The sequence below is a fragment of the Sander vitreus genome, chromosome 1 (genome assembly GCF_031162955.1).
Source record: "Sander vitreus isolate 19-12246 chromosome 1, sanVit1, whole genome shotgun sequence".
Lineage (NCBI taxonomy): Eukaryota > Metazoa > Chordata > Actinopteri > Perciformes > Percidae > Sander > Sander vitreus.
This window is the reverse complement of record NC_135855.1, coordinates 31014640-31036375: the sequence shown is the minus strand read 5'-3', so window position 1 is coordinate 31036375 and position 21736 is coordinate 31014640. Positions and strand designations below refer to the sequence as shown.

General features: G+C 39.2%; 1 protein-coding gene across 1 annotated transcript in view; it reads right to left on the bottom strand.

Moving 5' to 3' along the window:
* Positions 1 to 4074: 4074 nt before the first annotated feature.
* The window catches only part of LOC144522719 (protein unc-13 homolog C-like), a 117033-nt gene continuing 99371 nt past the window's right edge, over positions 4075 to 21736 (bottom strand). Inside the window, exons 25-33 of the mRNA XM_078258019.1 lie at positions 21146 to 21234; positions 20596 to 20733; positions 18877 to 19000; positions 18254 to 18313; positions 16238 to 16318; positions 12123 to 12270; positions 9088 to 9180; positions 6786 to 6945; positions 4075 to 5732 (exon numbers count right to left, since the gene is read on the bottom strand). Of these exons, the coding sequence (XP_078114145.1) occupies positions 5447 to 5732; positions 6786 to 6945; positions 9088 to 9180; positions 12123 to 12270; positions 16238 to 16318; positions 18254 to 18313; positions 18877 to 19000; positions 20596 to 20733; positions 21146 to 21234 (1179 nt within the window). The 3' untranslated portion in view covers positions 4075 to 5446. The remainder of the gene's footprint in view (positions 5733 to 6785; positions 6946 to 9087; positions 9181 to 12122; positions 12271 to 16237; positions 16319 to 18253; positions 18314 to 18876; positions 19001 to 20595; positions 20734 to 21145; positions 21235 to 21736) is intronic.

Genomic DNA, 21736 nt, shown 5'->3' with positions numbered 1-21736 from the left:
CTGACTTTAACTTATCGTTGCACTTACAATAACGAGCGTAGCTATCCTCAATTTAGGTCATCGTGTCGTCTCATCTCCTTTTTTTCCTGCATCCACCGTGTGTGTTGTTTGTGTGTGTCTGTGTGTGTGTGTGTGTGTGTGTGTGTGTGTGTGTGCAAGCGTCAGTCGCGGGGGGAACAGAGCAGCAGCTCCACCCGCTGCAGAGAGCCGACAGCCAGGATTGAAATGGCAGCAACTTCAGCGACTTTTAAATCATTACAGTCTATATTGATGTTAAAATGTATACAGGTTGGCAGGACGGTCTGAAATGTTTTCCACAGTCTTTCGCTGTACGTTTTGTTGGTAAATGTGAGATGTTCGAGTCACACACGTCTCGTCTTCATATCACAAACAAGGAAATGATCAACCCGTTCTCACTCCCGCTTAGTCACTGGTTCTCAGAGTGCACGTGGGACTGCTGGGATTGGTTGAAACTTCAGGTTATTGGTCAAATTTGCGGAAAAGTTGCAGTGATGAAAATTGCGAGTCGCACCAAATTAGATTGGTGATCGCGACATCGCAAAATCCTGGAGGGACTGATTACTGTAGCCATAGTAAATTTATTTAAAGGAACTCGCCGACTTATTGGGACTTTAGCTTATTCACCGTAACCCCAAGAGTAAGACAAGTCGATACATACCCTTCTTGTGTCCGTGCGTGTTGTAATGCTGTCTGACGGTTCCACCGGTAGCTTAGCCTAGCACAGAACCTGCAGGTAACTGGTTCCAACTAGCCTACTGCTCCAAATAAGTGACAAAATAACGCCAACATGTTCCTATTTACATGTTGTGATTTGTAGAGTCACAGCGTGTACAAAAAACAACGTAACATGAGACACAACCATCTTCTAACCGTAAACAAACCGGGAACTATATTCTCAGAAAGGCTTGCTGCAAAGCAAATCACTCCGCCCAAGTAGCAGAAGTAGCAGAGCTTCGCCTTTATTTATTTTTTATATTATAAAAAAAATCACTTTTTCTGGGATTTGGGGTGTTATTTTGTGTCTCTGGTGCTTCCACACATATACAAACTTGGGAAAAAAAACTGTTTTTTGTCCATGCTGTTTTGAGTGAGATACGGTTTCTGAATGTGTCCTACCTTCAGTCTCCGGGTGAACTGTTCAAAATCAGAAGGGCTTTTTACGTCACTAGCCAAAACGAGGTGGCTAACCATCGCATGCTAGCGCTAGCATGCTAGCTCGTTCTGAAAGGCAAAACACTGCTACAACACACACAAGTTCACCATAATCTACAAAAGAACTACTTACATGTCCCTATTCTGCAGGTATTCCACGCAAAGTTGGAAGTGTGCCCTTGTTTAGAAGAAGTCTCTCGGCTAATCCTGCCTTATACTACTGAAGTTGTAGAAACAAATAGCTAGCTAGATGATGTGATCTTACCTAGCTACTACGCATGTGGGACTGCCAACAAAGATGTTACAGCAGTGAGAGGTATCACTCTGTAGCTAAAACAGAGACCTGAACACAGGGTGAAAAGAGGAGCTGCAGCAATGTGCAGTACAACATCAATATGTACAATACATCAAATTATAGAGTACACTAAAAAACCTAGAAATACACACCACAAATGTGTCTTTATTTATCAGTAATGAATGATGAATGTTCAGATTGAAAGATGAGCAGTGCCATCATGTCTGTTTGAAGGAATTTCATTGATCTCTCTGTGCATTATAACTCTGGACTAAAAATATCTCACACATACCCCAACCTATTCTCTGACTTTCTTTACTGTCTGTATCTCTTTTCTATAGTTTCTCCATATCATCACTGGGCTCTCACACACCTGTGTTACTTGGAACCTCTCATTTTCTTTCTTTCCCCATCTCTGTTAGAATTGTACTTTCAATTGTACTACAGCTGTAAAGAAAAGACAAAAGGATGACACTGACAAATGGACTTACTTTGTCTGGCTTACTTATGTGCTGGTTCCAGGTGATTAGATTCACTGTGTGGGCTTTTGACCAAGGTGCCAGCGGGGCCTAGAATAATCAGCTTACAACAACGTCAGATTTTCTGGTGGTTTTCTTCTCTGGTGCTTTGAAATAATATTTATATTATAATATCAGACATTAACTGCTCTCTGAAGTAACACAGATGGCCCAAATAAAAATACATAAATGCGGAATTAATGTTTTGGCAGGTGAGAAGTTTTTGAGGGATTATTTCCTGCCACAGACGTGCATTTCTACTTGTGGGTGTTGAATGACTGACAGTAAGTAGAGAATAATTTATCTCAAAACATTTCAACTTAAGCACCATGAAATCACAAAAACAGAGTAACTTTAACAAAGCAAAGTCTTCATGTTTAGTACAAAGGATTACAGTATCTTGTGAAAGTATCTGTAGCGTAGAGTCAGCATCAAAAGGCAAAAAAGTTTCAGATGCAATGTGCAGACACCACTAAGAAGATTATATGCAGTAACTGGGGAGGAAATCGTTCAGCAGTGTCTCTCACCCTGCAATTTAAAACCATAAAAAATATTTACTTTTTCAGTCAATCCCGTAGTTAAAGCATCTGTCGTGATTCTTTAATTTTAGGGATATATTTGTTTATGTTGGCATAATGATCTTTGTGAGTTTGGAATAAGGTTATCTCTTAGCCATTTTCTATCGGAACACTATTGCAACAGCATTGAAGGATAAAGTATATTTGTTTAATTTCGCAAAATGTGCGTTGTGGTGTATTGCCGGATGTTTGTAACACAGCAAATATACACATCAAAATCAATTAAGCTGTGGGGAGTAGCCTACTACTGGATATTTTACTTGCGGTTCCAGTGGGAGCTGTGCAAAGTGTGAGATATTGCCTCAAGTGATGTCATATGAGACAGCATTGGTTGAAGACTGAAAATTAAAAATGAAAATCACGGTTGCGTAGTTATAAATATAACACATTCGAAGCTCTGACCAAACTGCCGGTGGTCAAGTTGCGTTGGGGGTGATAGAGATGAGCTAGAGATTTTGACAAGGAAGAAGAATGTGTGGAATAAAAGAAGATATCTCTGGTTCTGATGCATCACTTTTTTTTTCTTCTGTCCATTGTGACTCTTAACAATGTTACAGATGTTCCATGCTAAATCAGTGGAGTACTCCTTTCAGGACTTATATCATCTTACAGTGGATGTACTGGCTATAACCCTAAAATACCAACCATGGGAGCAAACAGATCTGGAAACATATCTGCAAACCAGTGCAATGCAATGTGAAATAATTTTCACATTGAATGCAGCCTTTTTTTTCTTATATACTGGTATTGATTTTTTTGTTAAAGATTATTTTTTGGCATTTTAAGCCTTTATTTAAGAGGACAGCTTAGACATGAAAGGGGAGAGAGAAGGGGAAAGACATGCAGCAAAGGGATGAAGGTCGGAATTGAACCCACGGCTGCTGTGGCGAGGACTGAGCCTCTGTACATGGGGTGCACACTCTACCACGTGAGCTACCCAGGCGCCCCACTACTGGCATTGATTGATTTGATTTGCTCTAAAACATCCGATTTGAATGCCACTGACCACATTTGCCATTAAGCGGGTTTCACACCGCCGTGCGACAACTGCCCTGACAACCGCCTACCTGCAGGAGAGTTTCCCAAAAAAGCAATGTGATTTTAAAAGCGGTGGCAAGTGCTTCATACCCCTACCTCTGTGATCAAAACCACTTGCCATCATTGAAATGACTAGAGGCGGTGAGTTACTGTGTGGCGGTGTGAAAGCCCCTTTATGTATACTGAGGCAATTTCAGATTAAACATGACAAACTTGCATGCAAACTTTGTCAAACTGTTCTTCAAGAGTATATTATTTCTTTTGATTTTTATATTGTAATTCTCAACACAAAATGCAAGAAATCAGGTGCAATGAGTTTGTATGAATAGTAGTTGTTCTAATTACCAGTCACCTGATTCTGAAGCTTCAATTATAAAAAAAAAAAAAAAAAAAAAACTGATGATTGATGATTGTGCTATGTGTAAAAGAGATGCTTACTGGACAACTGTTCAAAATGACCCAGATGTTTAAACACATTTGCACATACTTTATGCACATTGAAGAAAAGTAGACTTTTATACAATATCTCACTAAATATATTTACATGACATACAATTCGCCATCAGTGCAATACATAGGAATGTTGCATATTTACCAAATGTTAGACTCTTTCCTTCATGAAGAAAAATAACTCTAATGACAGAAGCTGATATAACTAATGTGTAAAGTAACATGTGCAACTTTCATATTGGTTAACAGCTTCACAGGAAATAACAAAAAAATATCTTAGTACCACCCTATCAATAATCAAATATAAAGCATTGAAAAAGTAATAGATCACATGTACATATTTATCTTCATACATGTAATGGATTGCTTTTGTACAAATATTTTATATAACTTTGGCAGTTTGTCAGGAACAAAGTTATCGGAAAAATATGAAACAATAATATCAAACTGTCAGCAATGTCATGTAAGCTTGCCTTCCAAAGCTCATGTTCACAGTGGTCATTCAGAAAGGCTGGAAGCTGATGGCTAAAAACAACAAACAAAACGCCAAAGAAAAAGAAAACATTTCCGTCCTTTCTGCTAAGACTGTTAGCACTGGAGGCTGTCATCATTGTTGTCATGGTTATAAAATTACAAACACCTATGAAGGTTTACATAGCAGTCATCGCCATTTAAAAAAACACGGTCTTTTTTCAGGTTGACTTAAAATACAAACAGTTTGAAGGCAAGGGGACAGGACCCTGCTCGGTGGTCACTGTGGAATCATGGGAGAGACATGACCGAGAAGAGGACATGCACAACAGTGCTGTGTGGAAGAACGTGAAGCCAAAAAACGAGGGTGCAAAATGAAAGACTTTGCAACAATCAAAACGCCACACGGTCAGAAAATGACTTACACTGGACAAAATAATCGAGCAAATTTCAAACATACTAAGTTCACCATAATTCATATACGTTGGTTTTGTTCTTTTTTACACTGGTTTGGCACTTTATTGGAACAAATCTCTGTTCAAAAAGACTAAATGTTGTAAAAAAGGTATTTCATGTCTCGTTAACATAACTCGTAGAATATAGTACTTAATAGTAAGCATACGGTAAGTAAACACTAATACTGTAGTTTTAAAATGAACATTCCAACAGATGTTTTACGCACATGCACAAAAACAAACAAACACAACCTTCTCTCTCGCTCTCTCTCTCTCTCTCTCTCTCTCTCTCTTTCTGACTGTCTTGCTGCCTCGCCACATTTGGGCCTCCTGCGCTTCTCTTTGGACAATCACATTCTCCAGCTTTTATCCAGAGAGAATATCTGTTGCTACTGCTCCTTCTCCTTTTTCTCTTTAGCTCTCATTTAAGACAACACAACTCTTTTATTACTGTATTTTTGCTGCACATTATGACACTTCCTCCGCCGAGCGTGTGTCTGTCTTGAGACGCACAAACTCTTTGGCCACCTCATCGTTGGTCCTTTGAGAGAGTATCCTCATGATGGTGAGGCCAGTTTCGTCCATGGAGATGCTCTTCATCAGGGGGTAGCAGGCGGAGCAGCTGCCCTTGTCTGCCAGCTCTCTGAGCTGGATGACCGTCATGCCGATGATGCGGTCCTCGCGGGCAAAGCAGTAGTCCTTTACTGAGACGTGCAGCTCGTAGGCCTCTGGACCATGTTCATTACTTAGAACACTGGGAGAAAAAGAGAGAGATGAAACTCAAGTTTAAATATGTTCACATGAAGCAAAATCAGTAATGTTTTACTATACTGCAAAAAGGAAATTTAACCTATTATTATTATTTAACCTGCATGGTTAATAGAAATGTAAGGTTTACCACATAATGACATGTTCAGATACTGATGTAGTTTTTGGTTATTGTTTAAACTTAATGAAAAGCCCAGTGTCATTCTGAAGAATTGTACATAAGTGCACACCAATTGCTGTTTGGACACTGACATTTGGCTTTGTTCGCAGTGAATATAGCATGTCAGCAAGAGACTCTGGCTTGGTGACAATTCCCCAGCGGAAAGCCGCCTTATTATACAGTATGTGTGGATGTGATGAGACAATTCAGTCATACTTTGAAAGTGAAATTAATGTTTCTATTCAAATGAGCCATTATTCTGAGACAGCTTTTTGTTTTAGGTTGTTTTCTAATTATCCCCAGCGACTTTAACGGCTTCTTAAAATTCAAATGACAATGGCAGGAGTGAATCTATATGCAGACAACACTGAGCCTGCATTGATCACACTGGTGTTGCTACAACTCAGTCTAAGATCACTTTAGCTCTGTGACTTTAGTTGGCGCGGCTTAGAATGACAGTGTCAAAGAGAAGACAAGCCTGTAGATTGCTAAAACAGTCACTTGGCTTCCTTCAACAGTTTGAATGCAATGAGCATAAGTGCTGGTAAAGCAACTGCATTCTATTCCCTGCTTAGAACAATTGGGAGGACTAGCAGTAAGGTTTTACAGGTATTATGTGGTATATAGGTTGCTGGAGGCTCTTTTGTAGTGTGCAGATAGCATACTGGACTGAATACTAGCGTTTGAAGATATTGCAGCATGTTAAGATACAGAATGCAGCAGGTACCGACTATTTTAGGTTGTATGTAGGCAGGCAAAATGCTGCAAAATAATAATATTAAAAACATAGTATATGTGCTTACTAGGTAAAAACATCTTCCGCTTGCTCCCCCTTCTCTCCACCTCTGTGACTAACACTAAGGAAGCACGATTACTCACTATTGGAATGTTTCATTATACTTTGGTGACCAATTGTTATTCTTGGTCTTGGTGCTGAATTTGCGCTTCTTGTCAGCCAGATGTGGTCCTACGGCGTTGACCTCAACAAACGGCCGGAACATGGCGTTGGTTTGCCAGGTGAGGTTGTTCACTGCAACCACTGAGAAATACAAAGAAAATAATAATTAGCGACAGCGTGGATATAGTTCAGAAGAAAGTAAAGATGTCATCTCTAGAAGTGTTTTTATCTTTTTTTTCCCACAGACAACTGGCTCAGTGCAGAAAATGTTGCTGAGATACTGTCTATTTATATTTCTTTTGCATTTTGTTCTGTGGTGGTTGCCAGAGGTAATTCTGGGAAATGTAGAAAATGAATACAAAAACGCTAAACTGCATCTCTTCATCCTGTAATAATAGAAACATCCATATATGATTGCCATAGTAACCTAACTGGCAATCGTGTCGGGTACTGCTGTCGGCTGATTATAGCTGATTGCCAGCTGTAGTGCATATGGTGCTACTTCAGGAGGTGGAACAAAAATTATTGCAGCTGTGGGGATGATGAGTCCGATTTTTGTTGCTGACATTTAGGAAACAAATATCAACAAGTATGTTATTATAGCAGTGGACTTCAAAAACAGTAGTTCAGTAAAGTAGATTTTAGTTGTCTTGACTTCTCACAGCGAGACACGCAATCAGGCACACGGAGAGAGAGACACACACACACACACACACACACACACACACACACACACAGCCACATATAAGCAACAATTACCACAGTTTTCCCCACTCATCCTGTCTCTTTCTATCGGAGATAGAGAAAGAATAAGAGAAAGCCGTGACGAATGGCCAGGCGCACGATCAGGCACGTGTCTATGCTACGCGACACTTACACGTGCGGTGTGTTGCAACCCTGGAGTTTTCTAACTTAAACAGGGTCAGCAGCGTTTCCAAATGTCTCTGTTTTAGTGGCTTCGAAATGCCGGAGTAGTGTGGATGCGAGGCGTAAACATAGCAAATAAGAAACTTTATTTTTCCTCACATACACTCGTACAAGGCTGATGGGAATGTCATTAGTTGCAGGTTTTTGGTCAACCAAAGTATTATGTATATGAAAGAACGAAGTATACAAAATGCAATTTTGATCTGGTGATGGCACAACAGTAGATACAAAGTTAAAGGATCACCAACATGATTAGGATTCATCCTCTGAATGTCTGTAGAAAATGCTGTGCCAATCCATCAAGTAGATGTTGAGATATTTGACCAGATAAGTGAAAACCTTAAAAAAGCCAAACATGTCAACCTGTTTTTGCAGTACAAAAGACATGCTGCTAGCATGACTAATAGAAACACATTTCAGAAATCCAAGTGACGTTTTTTATAGACTCGGCAAGAATAGAAAATAAACCTACAGATAGGGTTGGGTATCTTTTTTTTTTCGATACCGGTGCTAAAACAATACTTTTAAAAAGATTTAAAAAAAATATGTATATATTTAAATGTCGGCGACATTTAAGAATGGCTTGTTTATTGCTAAGGCCATATGGTCAAAATTAAATGATTTATTAAAAATGTAATAACAATAACTTATTTCACCAGTAAATTGCTCGTAAACGACAAAAACAACCACTTGATGGAAAAAGGGTATTTTACAATAACTTTGAATGCACCACAAGACTGGCGAGGCGAGTTTCAAGCGAACGCACCGTCTGTGTTATTTTTCCGACAACGGCAGCTGCAGACTGTTACGTCTCGGTGTTGGAGTCCTCTACAGTGAAATACAGTCACACCGTTTAACGTTAGCTGTCAGCATTTTAACCATGTTTAATCCAGCTGCTAGCTAACGGTAGGCTAACGTTACCTGCTGCCACATGTATTATGTTAACTAGCGTCACATGCAGCGATGCTTCTAATGCCTCTAACGTCCGTTTCGGAGCATCAGAGGTCAGCGCTGGCATTTCAGTAGCACCAAAATGAGGCACCAAAATCCGTGTTACTATTCGGTCCGGTAGATATGGTTGTTAAGGCACCTGTGCGTATTAGCACCACGTTTCGGTACCCAACCCTACCTACAGTACTACCCCAACTGTGGTTATAGTTTGGGTTTTTTAGTATGATGACTTTAATTATGTCATCAGCAATCTTTCAGATGTTAATATCCTCATTTTATTTTGCACTATGGCATAAATGAGATTACCACCATGAGCTGTCCATGGTGAGTCTTTGAACATTTTCAGGTTTGAATACATTTGAACAGAAATGACACAAAGCATGTCTGAGCATAGGAAAAGCTCACCCTTAACGCTGACTTTGTGCTCTCCAGTGCCAGGGTGAGAGATGAGATTCACCTGCATCGACACCTCCCCCACGGATCCGTTGGATGACTGACCTGGAAACACACCAAAACAACAACAAGAAAATTGGCATAATGAAAATCAGTGAGAATGGAGGAGTGACAGAGATGGAGCCAGAGAGAGACATAGAGAGATCGAGAAACAGAAATAAGAGAGAGAGAGAGGATGAAAGAACATGATCCAAAACTGTGGGTGCAGCGTTTTGTGGATGAGGTATCTATAAATTGATCCACAATGTGGTGTATAAACACCTCTCTGTGTGTCAAAGCTAAAATCCTAAACCCAAGAAAACAGTAGGTAAATAGACTTGATTTCACCCCTATGGCAGCCCAGTAGGAAACAAAGCCAGGGGGTTTTCTTTAGCTTTCTTTAGAGGCTGAACAAGAACAACAAGAGAAAAAAAGAAACATGAAATAATCTGCCTGGTTTGAAGGCCATGCAGGAGGCAGGTGGTGTGAAGGGATGCACTAAATAAATAATGTTTTGCACAATGAAATCACAACAGTTCAACAGAAATACAAACAAAACTTTGGAGTTGACTACATGCAGACAACTCAAGTGGAAGTGAAAGTAAAACATTGTATGAGAAAAAAGGTAAAGAGGGGGCAAGATTGAACAAAAACGTGTGTTCTTAGGAGGAAATACCCATTTGAGCATCACACCCTGCATAGTTTGCACAGTTACATCAGCATTACAGTTTCAATCACATGGGGACATGTTGCTGCCAGTAAACAATTATAAATGATTGCTGATCATGTGTCTCACTTTGCCTGATGCAGGGAGTGCTCCTGCCTTGTGTTTGATCCAGCCCAGATAACGGACAAACAGATGTCGAACACTGCAAGGCAAGTGCCGGTGTGGTTGCTGAAAGGGCATGTTGATTCAATAGCTAATCAATATGTTCCAAACATGCAGTGCCCATTATAGCAGGTAATAAAGAAACAAGCCTCCTGATTTATTGTAATGGTGCCCTGAGAGGCTGGGGGTGGGGGTGGGGTTGGAGATACTGGTGCACACTTAAGCCCTGGACTTATGGTAAATTTAACTGAGCTATGGCACCACACACTTTAGCTATGTGCTAAAATAATGTTATAAATAAATAGATTCTGTATGTTTTCTGACTGGAGTCAGAGACAAGACATTGTCAGTAAATGCCTTTATGAAATAATAAACAGGCATATACACAGCTGACACTGGAATGGGCAGTTTGAGGGACATGGGAGGGTAAAGTGTGAATAAGATGAATGGCACATAAGTAAAGCAAAAGAAGATCAAACAAAGGTGGCAGCGAGGAGGGTCAGCAGATTAGGGAAAATGCTAACAAAAGGAGGTAACAGAAAAGAGAGGTGAGTTGTAGGCATTCATGGTTGCAATACCAATACTTTACTCTTAACCCACACAAAGTGACACATCAACACAAGATTCCTTTATAAGCAGAAAGCTGTGGAATATTCACATTAAATTACTAAATGAAGAAAGCTGTGCTTATTTTTGCTAGTACTGTCCTGCATTGTAGCTTAAAGCAGCTATACAACTCCAATCGCTCCCTAAGAAAGAGAAAAAGACTCCTACAAAAATGGACTAGTGCATGGCATGGTCTAAATGTGTCAGAGCACAGGGAGTGGTGAATGATCAAAGTGTCCACTGTGCTTCATCAAGCATCAGCACATCCCCACACTGTTTACTGACCTAATGCACATCTGCCACCTCACTAACTCCACTTACAGGCATCACATTGGACCACCTCGGATAAAGAGCGACAACATTGTGTCAACTCAGAGGGAGGAAGAGGAGAAACACATTGAGCAATCTCAAAATAGCACACAGTGAAACACTGCGTCTATGCCCATCTGCCAGTCAGTGAGAGTGAGAACGCTAGTTGGACCTGCTGGCTGTCTGGCTGACTAGCTTGCTCCCATTGCCATTCTGTTTCCCGCTGCCTGCCTATGCAATGTTCTGCAAGAATGAACACAAAGAGGCAACCAGGAGCTTAAAGCTTCAATGCCCCACCAGGCTGAAATTCCCTCTCAAATCTCTTCGAACACCTGAATGTATTTGTTACAAAAAGACAAAAAAAGGTTCCATATAGAGACAGATGAATGTGACAAGAACAAATAAAAGTGGGTTGGTCGTGATGGAGGGAAAGAGCAGAAAGAGGGAATTTATACATTTATTGTACACTACACATGTGTCTGTCATGACAATATTTGTATGTGTTGCTAATAAGAGAAAGAGAGAGAGAGAGAGAGAGAGAGAGAGAGAGAGAGAAATGGGAGCTTTCAAGCCCCTCAGGGCATGGGGTAAAGTGGTTATTAATTTACAGTGAAAGAGATAAAGCACTTAAACAGTGGGGGGAAAATTCAATCACTGCAATGTCCACTGCACATATAAGCCTAAATAAAATAAAGTGACACAGATAGATCTTCAGAACACACATACCGTTATGTAAAGGAATCTAAGGCTGATGGGAAAACAGAACTATGTGGAGGTTAAAATGAGCCTGGACGGGAGTCACATTATTTTCAATCAATTCTAAATACCAAGAGAAGCAGCTTGTGCTTTGGTGGTAATAAGGCTTTCCTTCTTATTCATCACTTAACGAGTTGTTATAGAAGTGAAAGGCTGCAACAGCAGCAGCAGCAGCAGCAACGAAATACATTGTGAATTTCACTATCAGAGTTTATCAAGTTTAATTAAATAATGTTTACTAACTACAGCAGTGTCTGATGAACGTGGTACAATACCCACAATGTGCCACTTTCACTATCTAAACATCTTTTAGCATCACTTGGTCTTGCTTACATTTCTTACCTTTATAGCAGTTTTCTTTTAGTCTGAATCTACCCCAGTGGACACTTTCTATGGTCACAGAACACAGCTCTTCACCTTAAAGTTTTTCATTATTTGAATGCTGAGGTAATTCCATCCATTCCCTCAACTGAAACATAATTGAGTCTGACCTTGGCTAGATCATTACCTTGAGAGGTTTGGGTGCATATATATTTCTTGATCAAGGCATCTGTAGGTTGAGTGTAAAGGCTCAGAGCATATTTGAGGGACTTCATATCGGGGCTCTTTTCGAGGAAGGTTTTCTTCAGTCCATTTCCTCCAGCATGGAAGTATTGCTGAAAAACAAACAAAACAAAAAACAGGAAAGATTTACTTTTTTCTTTCCAAGGTGAACAAAAGTTTGGAATAAATTTGAACATGATGGCAACCTTCCTTGGGTAAGAGAATAGCCTAGGATTATGTGGACAGTATGCATTTAACAAGGCGGCACAAACACATAAAGAGACCAGACAAGAGACAGCAGTAATAGCTACTTGTGTAGCTAATTACCATACATTTAAATCTGAAACCCATGTTTGGATGGTTAATGCACATTTGTGCTGATACGCCTGATAGCTGAGGACAGACAATGCTTTGCTTTCTTTTCAAATGCTGTCACCTCTCCCACATGTGGAAGGTGGGAGGGTGGCCACGGACAGATCTTATTAAGAAAGAAGGTGCTGCTAAAAAGAAGTGAAGATGAAGCACTTGGAGACACATTCCTAAACTAGCCTTTATTATTGTGTGCTTGTTATGTGTTTAACTAGCTCTCCTCTGTAACACATGATCATTATAGGAAAAAATTTGTATTTGTTGGGGTGTTTGCAGAGTTAGTGCAGGGTCTGTTGTCTTGATCAAAGTTAAAGAGTTGACACACAATTATCTCATACACTTAGAGGCACTGGACAAAAGAAATTAAAACTGTATAATAAAAAAAGAAAATCTTCATCACACATAGAATGACGCTCCCAATAGGGGCTGGTTGGTAAAAAATGTTTTGCCCGGTGTCAGGTCTATACTTGGGGACTGACTCAGCACAGTAGGAGAGACTGTTTTCTGTCTCACTAACGACTCATGAATCACAAAATTTGACTGACGCGTCTCTTCTGAACTATGCATAATCTGGCATGCAGGGGTGGAGTTTATCCAGAGGGAGAAAAAAAACCAATCACACTAAATGGGAAACTGCATGTGAATTATCTAAAGGTAGCCTACAGCAAATACATTTATTTTATAAAAAAAAAGTGTATGCTTTTTGTCACAAACAAACATTGAAACCAAGGCTAAGCTTACTGTAATTAATGTTGTAGCTGTACTTTTTAGAAATTGTATTGATGATTAAGGATGCAATTGAACATTGGTCTAGTAGAAGCTACATTCTGAGAGCCTAAAAGAGTTCACACTTTATAAAACAAATAGATTAAAATGGTATAGGTTGCCCATATTAAGGATTTACCATCATGATATGATTTATGTGTATTCAATTCAAATAATTTTGTTGTTGGGGCATTTTAAGGCTTTGTTATGTTGTGGTTATATTATGTATGTATGTATATATATATATATATATATGTATAGTGCATCACAAGTATAATGGTCAAGGAAAATTTTGCTTGATGTTGGAAGAGGTCCATAGTGTTACTGCTAGGCTGCATTCCCTCTGGCAAAAAGTGCAGCCGACCCGCAGAATCAAATCAAAACATCACCCTGCCTCTGGCAAAATTGCCTGTCAAACTGCCATCCTTCCTATCCCCCCATGTGAGGTTACACACCTCTTTCGAGTCCATGATACATACACGCAAAAAGGTACTCCCACATTTTCCCATATACAGTATTTAATACCTATATCTGACTACAAGAAAAAAAGGGTCTTTTTTTTTTTTTTTAAATACATTCTTGAAGAAAAAGAAAAATGGCATCTATACTGATGTGTAGCCCATCCTCATACAAATATATCTAGCACAACAAATCTGGATTTGGTGAGAATAAAACAGCTGCCATTCTTCTACAATCACTCACAGGTCAAGTTTAAGAAAGGAATTAATAGTGCATTATTGGGGATCAGTTAAATGGACTACATGTCATCTTTCATCACATGCATGTTATCTGTTGTCGTCACATATGCACTCCTCTATGGGCCAGAGTATTTACCCGTTATCCTACCCATTAGTTTTCACAGGTTCAATCTGGATAAAATATTTTCAGTGGGATAATCACTAAATGCACTCATGGCCAAACTATTGAGTATATATACTGTGTCTGAGCCACTGCATTTACATATCCCTGGCTCCTTATTATACTAGGCTACCCTTGGGGCAACATTTTCACTCAATAGTGAAATACTACTAGTATAATAATATATATTTGCAGTAGTCAATATGTACGGTATATTTGGTCCTTTTTAAATTAATCTATCCCATTTGTGTCTTTTGTAGATACAGGTTTAAAGCTGTTGTGCCTGAAATATGAAAAATATGATGCAAGTAACCCTCTGAACAGCATTTCTTGGAATGATCGGCCAACTCTCCTAAGGCATTACTGATCTGTGCTAATTGACTGTTCTCATTGTAATACTGATGAACAGAATTCAAGCTACATGACTGATCTAAACCTGCAGGTAGTTTCCTTGGAGACAGCAGAATCAATTAGTTTTATCTGCACTTCATGATGCAGTGTTCCCCCAGTGGCACCTCACCATAACTCTCTTCTTGTCCCTGTAGAACTGAGGCGTGGTCTTGAAGTTGTCTCATATCTCTTACAGTTGTATGGCAGTAAATTAACAGCGCTGTATTTCACACTTTTTTGCTGAGAGGCTTTGGGATTCTTTCCATATTCCTGGATATTAATAATGTCTCCTCAGATGGGTCTAGACTGGCATTATGTGTTTTTGTAGAACTATAATGGAACTTTTTTTTTTTCAAGCAAGCACTTTGATCCGGGTGCATCATCTTCTTGCAGCTACATTGTGTCTTAGCAAGAAACATCAGGAAGATGAAAGTACTATCCAAAAGCAGAGCCAGCCTGTAACAAGTCTCTTTTGCAATTTGTGAGGCGACAGCAAAGAATATCTCTCACAATTATTATATATAAAAAATAAAAATAAACACACACATTTATACATAGTATGTTTTTTTTCTCCATTTGACATATGCCTATACTGTAAATGCACCTTTTCAAGCATCTAGACATAACTACTCTCCCAGTCCATAATGTATACTTGCCATACCTTCTTTCTGTTTTAACCATATATATATATATATATATATGTGTCTAATATATATGTATATATATTAAAAAATTATATATATTTTAAATATATTATAAAAAAAAGGGGGTCAATGACACTGTATCCCCTGATGTCCCAAGCACATGACGTGAGCCACAGCCTCTACGTTTTAGTGTCTTTGATTTACAAAATTCTAATTTACGTCTGTTTACATAAGTATCTCTGCTCTGCCTTACACGGCTCTCCCTTATATGGCTCTCCTGTCTTTTTCTAAAGGTCAAGTTTAGCCATTGTAAAGAAGGACTTGCTATTTTATGTTCGGGGTAACGGGGATCAGCCAATCAGCGCCTTTGTTTTGGGGTTAGAGAGAAGACACCTGTTTGCGGTGGCTGATAAGTTTAGTTTTTGAGTTAGTAGTGAGAGTGGACGGGAAATGTTTTACATATGTGTATTTTCGGTCCCTTAGGTTTATATGAATGTTATCTGTTCTGGGATACTCAGTTGAAATGCAGTATGTTAGCATAAATTTCGCTAGCAGCATGCTAATGCCTAGTATTATTAGTGTTACATTACTATTGTGCTTATGTAGTGTTTACCATATTGTGTAGTAGAGAACTACGTTTGGGTTGCTGTTACTGAGACCCAGCAGTAAGAAGGCTGCTGATGTGTGTTATCTGGTATATTCTTTGGTTATTTGATATAAGCAGCTATAGTTACCTGAAGTAAAAGTTATACTAATTACCATTTATTAGTCTTACTAATTGCATCCTGTCATCACTGTTGTTTTTACTTGTATGCTGATATTTCCCTTTTTTATTGTTTATTGTAGAACCACACATACACTCATGAAGACAGACAATCATCTGCTAATAAATCTATTGAAGAGCATCAGAGCATTTGACTGCATTCTTACCGATGCACCACAGCGGTCACCTATTCCCAACTAGCTACAGTTACAGTCCTAGTTATCGATTCTCCATTACAGCCATCCAGGTGTCTCTTGCTGTACAGCCAACAGCGTAATCGACAGAACTCACCTTAATGGTGGGAAGCACGAGGTCCATGGCTGCACACTGTCGTGGAGTCAGACTTCTGGCTTCCTCGCGAGTTACATGCTCCTGGAGGGATATCAGATCAAGTCAAACTCTCTACAGTTGGCAAAACCGGAAAACAAGTCGCATTTGAATGCTTTATATTTTAAGAAGTTTCTCCAGTTTAGTGGTAATGACCTTAGGTTAGCCATAGTGCTTGAGATTGAGCATTTACTGCTTACAAAACAGCACCAATTGCAGTCATTTAAACTGCAGTGTGTCTAAATAAGCCTTGCTGTCTCACACAGGTTCTAAAATCCTATTTTAATAATGAAAAATGTTTTTTTCCTGATTTGTGAATTGATTACAGTAAATAACTTCTGGCACTGCCTAATTTCCCAGGTGTGTCCCTTATAAGGCGTACACAAAAAGGGCATTCATATTTTATGAAAGGGGCTTTGAAGAAACTAAATCACTGATGCAAAAACTGCTACAAATCTTGGTCCTAATCTACACAGTTTCATGCGTCTGGGCCTTGCTTGTACAAATGTCTTGGTGTTAGATGCTAACATTTGATCAACAAAAACACACTAGAAGAGGCGGGTACAATGTGCAGCACTGTAGAAATGCACATACCATCCCTCAAATTTGAGGCTGCAGATGAAACAAACATATATATGCCTTTTGTATTCAGAATATGATATAGATTTAGTCAACTAAAAGTTTGTTTTAAACCAATTTTAAAGAGCTTGTGTGAGACAGAAAATGCTTTAATCAACATCTGCGCTAAGATGTTGTCTGTTTTTATGCCAAAATTACACTGGGCCCACTTGATTTGTATTGACTCAGTTCCAATCATATCCCCATCCTGTGAAAACAAAGTAATGGCAAGCCCAAAAATAATGAAAGGCTGCAGACAGAAATAAGTACTTCTCTCTAATGAAAACCCCATGATGCAGATGTATGGACACCATACTTGTCATTTGATGAAATAAGGAAAGAAATTTATTTGGATATAATTTGTTTTTTACACAAATAGAATTATTCGCTTGATTTCTCATATTATTACTTATGAGTCCAGAATTGTATATTCTCTAAAATAAATGGTTATCTACCAAATGGAAGCTGATTAAACACTACAAATCCTTCAATGTATATATGCTTGGGCAGATAAGTGCAGCCCAAAAAATGAACATGGGATTTGTAAAGCTCGAAGGACATGATTGTCAGTCATAATTATACATAACAAGATGACTAGGAAACCACTTTAATGGTTTGGCAGGAAGAAAGAAACACATCCATCTGTGTACTGACGTACTGTACCTAGAAGTTCCCACAAAGGACATCTAACAGAGCCCCACACAAAACACAAACATCAGTAAGAACACCCCAAGTAAACACACACACACACACACACACACACACACACACACACACACACACAAATGCAGATAAACACACAATCAGTTCGCATCCCCCGTACTGTATGACTCAGAGCTAATATACCTCTCTGAGGTACTGTCATACAGCCGTTAGTGAAACCACAATGTAACCACTGATCCGTTCCAATGCCTCACCGCACAGAGCTCGTGGGATTAAATATCCTCCGGTCACATCAGGAATTAGATACCAGCCTGGCTAGTGTTGCACTAAATTACACTGTACAATGCAAATGCCTACAGTAGCTTAGTGCTTCCAAATTACATAATCCATCTATCCACATTTGTAAAAAGTGGAAAAACAATTAGGTGCAGGTTCTAACTGATCCTTTTACAAATATACATTCCCAGCCAAACAATTATAGACTGTGGATGAGTGAAACATCTATTTTATAATTGTGTTAGCTTGTCATGATGTTATTCATGTTGACATTTAGTTACATATCTGGCCAGCTACAAAAAGACTCTGTAGTGAGTTTCTTGTAGTGTATTAGTCTGTATATATCTGTATTATCTATTATACTGAGATGACATGAGTCGGCTAAGCTTAGCAAAACTCGCCTTGGGTTCATCCAAAAATTACCTTCAGTTTGGACAGCTGTCCCAAGTCCTTGGCAGCATTGAATATCATCTGAGCTCCTTGCTGTTGGACAGACAGATATTTTTCCATTAAGCAAGGAAAATAATGTTGGAAACAATGAATAAATAAATATCAAAACTATTATCATAAGAAAAAAATAAGCAACAGAATATGTTGCTTTAATGTGATGTTGTTGAACTTAAATATTTAACACTTAAACATAAACTCTTTCTTGTAATTGTGTTTTAAAGCTGCACTAGTTATTTTGGAAACTCCAAGTGGCAGAGACGAAAATGTTTGAAAACCGCTTGACATGATGGCATTAAACTACACTTTCATGTTTCCATTGACGGCAATAACAAAGGAGTAAAAAAGATATTCCTGAGATGAAAAATGTCGGCTCAACCCGAAGGATTAACAATTCACTCCACGTGTGTGAAGATTTAGAGATGCCATGTTTAATCTTCTCTCCAGCAATTTGTATGTTATGAGGGAGTATGAGAGAGCTGAACAGATGGAGGAAATGAGATAGAGACAGGTGGAGAAGAGGAGGGAGGTGGAGGGTAGGCCAATAGATGAAAAGAATAACAGAAATGGGAAAAAGACAGATAAATGATCAAACTCACACTCTGGTCACTCAGTGGAGGCAGAACAATTGTTCTCTCGATAGTGTTCAGCACGATTTTCCATAGCTCTTTGAGGACTCGTTTCAGCACAGTCTTCTCACAAATCTTGGCAAATAACATCAAACTGCAAAGCAGCAAAAGAAGGGCATTTGTCAGGTCAACACAGCTGAAAGCTCCAACAAGTGATGACGCCTTCATAAATTGTATAATTAAATAAAGAAAAACACCTGTGATTCATAGAAAGAATGCAGCCGCTTTATGCTTTAATCTCACCCTATTGCGCAAGCAAGGTCTCAGAGACAGGAAGAAGGATTTGGTATTTCCATATCATTAAGAGGATTCCCTGTAATACCCCATTGGCCTCAATGTTGCTTAGACAAATGGTTGAGAGCGATTCCCAGAGTTCAGCTGAAGCATATCTTCGCTATATTTTCGCTATATTTTCCAAGAATGCCACAGAAGTAAATGCAGTCCCTAGGATTAATTAATAGACATTCAGAGATATAGCTGGTAACTCATTTCTGATGAAAACAAATGTAAAATGATAGTAATCATTATTCTGCTGTATTCATTTTAATGGGAATATAATTATTATTTTTTTAAACTAAAACTGGAAATAGAAACGGAAATAAAATCAAACTGAAAAACTCATCATGAATGGAAATCTGTTGGGTGCTGTTGGCCCCTATTGACACATCAACTTCCATCTCTGTGCAACTACCTTCAACTAAAACAATTAAGGTCTTAGAAGTAGATTTTGACACATTTGACACATGGCTATCATTAGGTAGTAAGGAAGGACTCACCACAGTTGATATTGTACTTAAGTGGTCCCTAACACATTGCAATTAATCAAATAACTAGAGCCAATTGACATGCAGTAAACCTGAGACTTTTGGGGCCCCCTGTGGCCTGGAAACCTGGGGAAGTTGCCCACTTTTCCCAGTTGGATAGCCTAGCCTTTGATGTACAAGAACACGGCCCATACTTTCAATAAGACTAGGCATACACATGAATGGGTAGAGATGGCTGAAATTTGTGTCTTTATTGATTAACCTGACCTTATAGATTCTGATACAATCGCATTACACCAAAATGAACAGTGGCTAAAATAAGATAATCCTTTATTAGTCCAACAGTAGGGAAATTTGACTAATTAAAGTGTTCAGAAGGTTCTGTCACACCAGATGTTTTGCTTCGATTTCATTTCTATTCCATTTCACTTTGCAGTTCAATATGCATCAATCTGATTGAACTTTGACACCAGCGAGTTTGAATGAGAGGGTGGGATTGGCCTCTTTTGGTAAACATTTCATCATTGGTGATATAACTCAAATAATACAAGCAGCACAAAATAAGTGACAAGTGAAAAACAGTGACAGGGGTTAATACAGTAAAGTAATCAAATTGAATCATAAGTATAATTTACAACTTTGTGGACAGCTGTTGTTAGCCCACTAGCCATGCTAGTTCCCAAAGCCTCCTTAACCAACCCCATTCACGCTTCTTCCTGTCCCGTCTCCTTTTCTTCACACCATCATGCGAGTAAATGTCACACTCTCAAACTTGATGGCAAACGATGGTGAGCCTATCGATTCTTTTTAATTAATAACTTTTATTTGCTTTGCAAAAGAGGTTGGCACTTACTGAAGACCAAAGTACAAAACTACCTCCCATGTTAGAAGTTAAACTCTGACCTTGCATTCAGTATGTACCCACTTTTTATCCAGGAGGTCCATAAGAGGCCGGAGGACAGTCTCAGCGTCCATTGCAGGGTTGCTTCCTTTGGCCGTACCTTTCATCTGAACCAGCTCCTGGTTCATCTGCTTCACACAGTCCTCGATCACACCTTTGAAACTGTGTGATGGAAAACAACAATCCTTTAAATCCTTTGCTACTGGGTTCACATTTTTGGCTGCAGCAGTAGACCAACTTTACAGAGGTGCTAGCTCAGTCCCGTTGGTCCTATAAGATTATTGAAAATAAGTTGTTAATAAGTTGTTCAAGCTGAAATGTTTAACCACTTGCTTTGCTCACTAAGCATTAGTTTGAGTCAATTATATTTTGAGTAAATGTCCATCAATAACTAAGCAGTCTTGTAGTACAATTTCTTTAAAAGAACAAGACATGAATGAATACATTAACCGTAATGAAAATGATCCCACACACACGTGCGCATGCACAAACACACACACGCACACACACACACACACACACACACACACACACACACACACGCACACACACGTTACGTCACACTAATGCTCACCTGGAGCCAAACACTCCGCTGAGCTCATCCAGCACCGTGTTGAGTTTATTCTGCAGCTCCTTTAGCAGATCACTGGCCTCTGCATCCAGCTGTCAGTGGAAGACGGACAGTTACTACATCATTACACTCCATACACTAGCCCACACTGAGAGCTTAGCTCTGAATCTCTGCCTCAACTGGGGTGGGGGTTTTAAAGGGGGAGAGGACAGGCACAGAGGAGAGGTAACCTGCCTCTCTGGTGGCCTCCCACTCATTCTGCCTGCCATCTGTGCCAAGCGACGTTCTGAATACAAATGGACGGCTCACCTCCGAGCGCTGCAATGATGACTGCTTGCCGAGTCATGAGACATGGTGTCAGCAAAGAAGCAGTCAACTAGGAGTCTCTTAAAAGGGAATATTTCTGTGCACTACTACACAAGTTACAGTAGAGCAAGTATGCTGTCAGACAGCCTCGACATTGTAACATTTTAGGGGAATAAAGCTTACTGTCATATATACATAAAACCTTGTAACTACAGATGTTCTTCTGATACTGAAATCCTTGGATTAACTTATTATGTTCAGGAAGGAAATTGTTGCTGCATGTCAAAT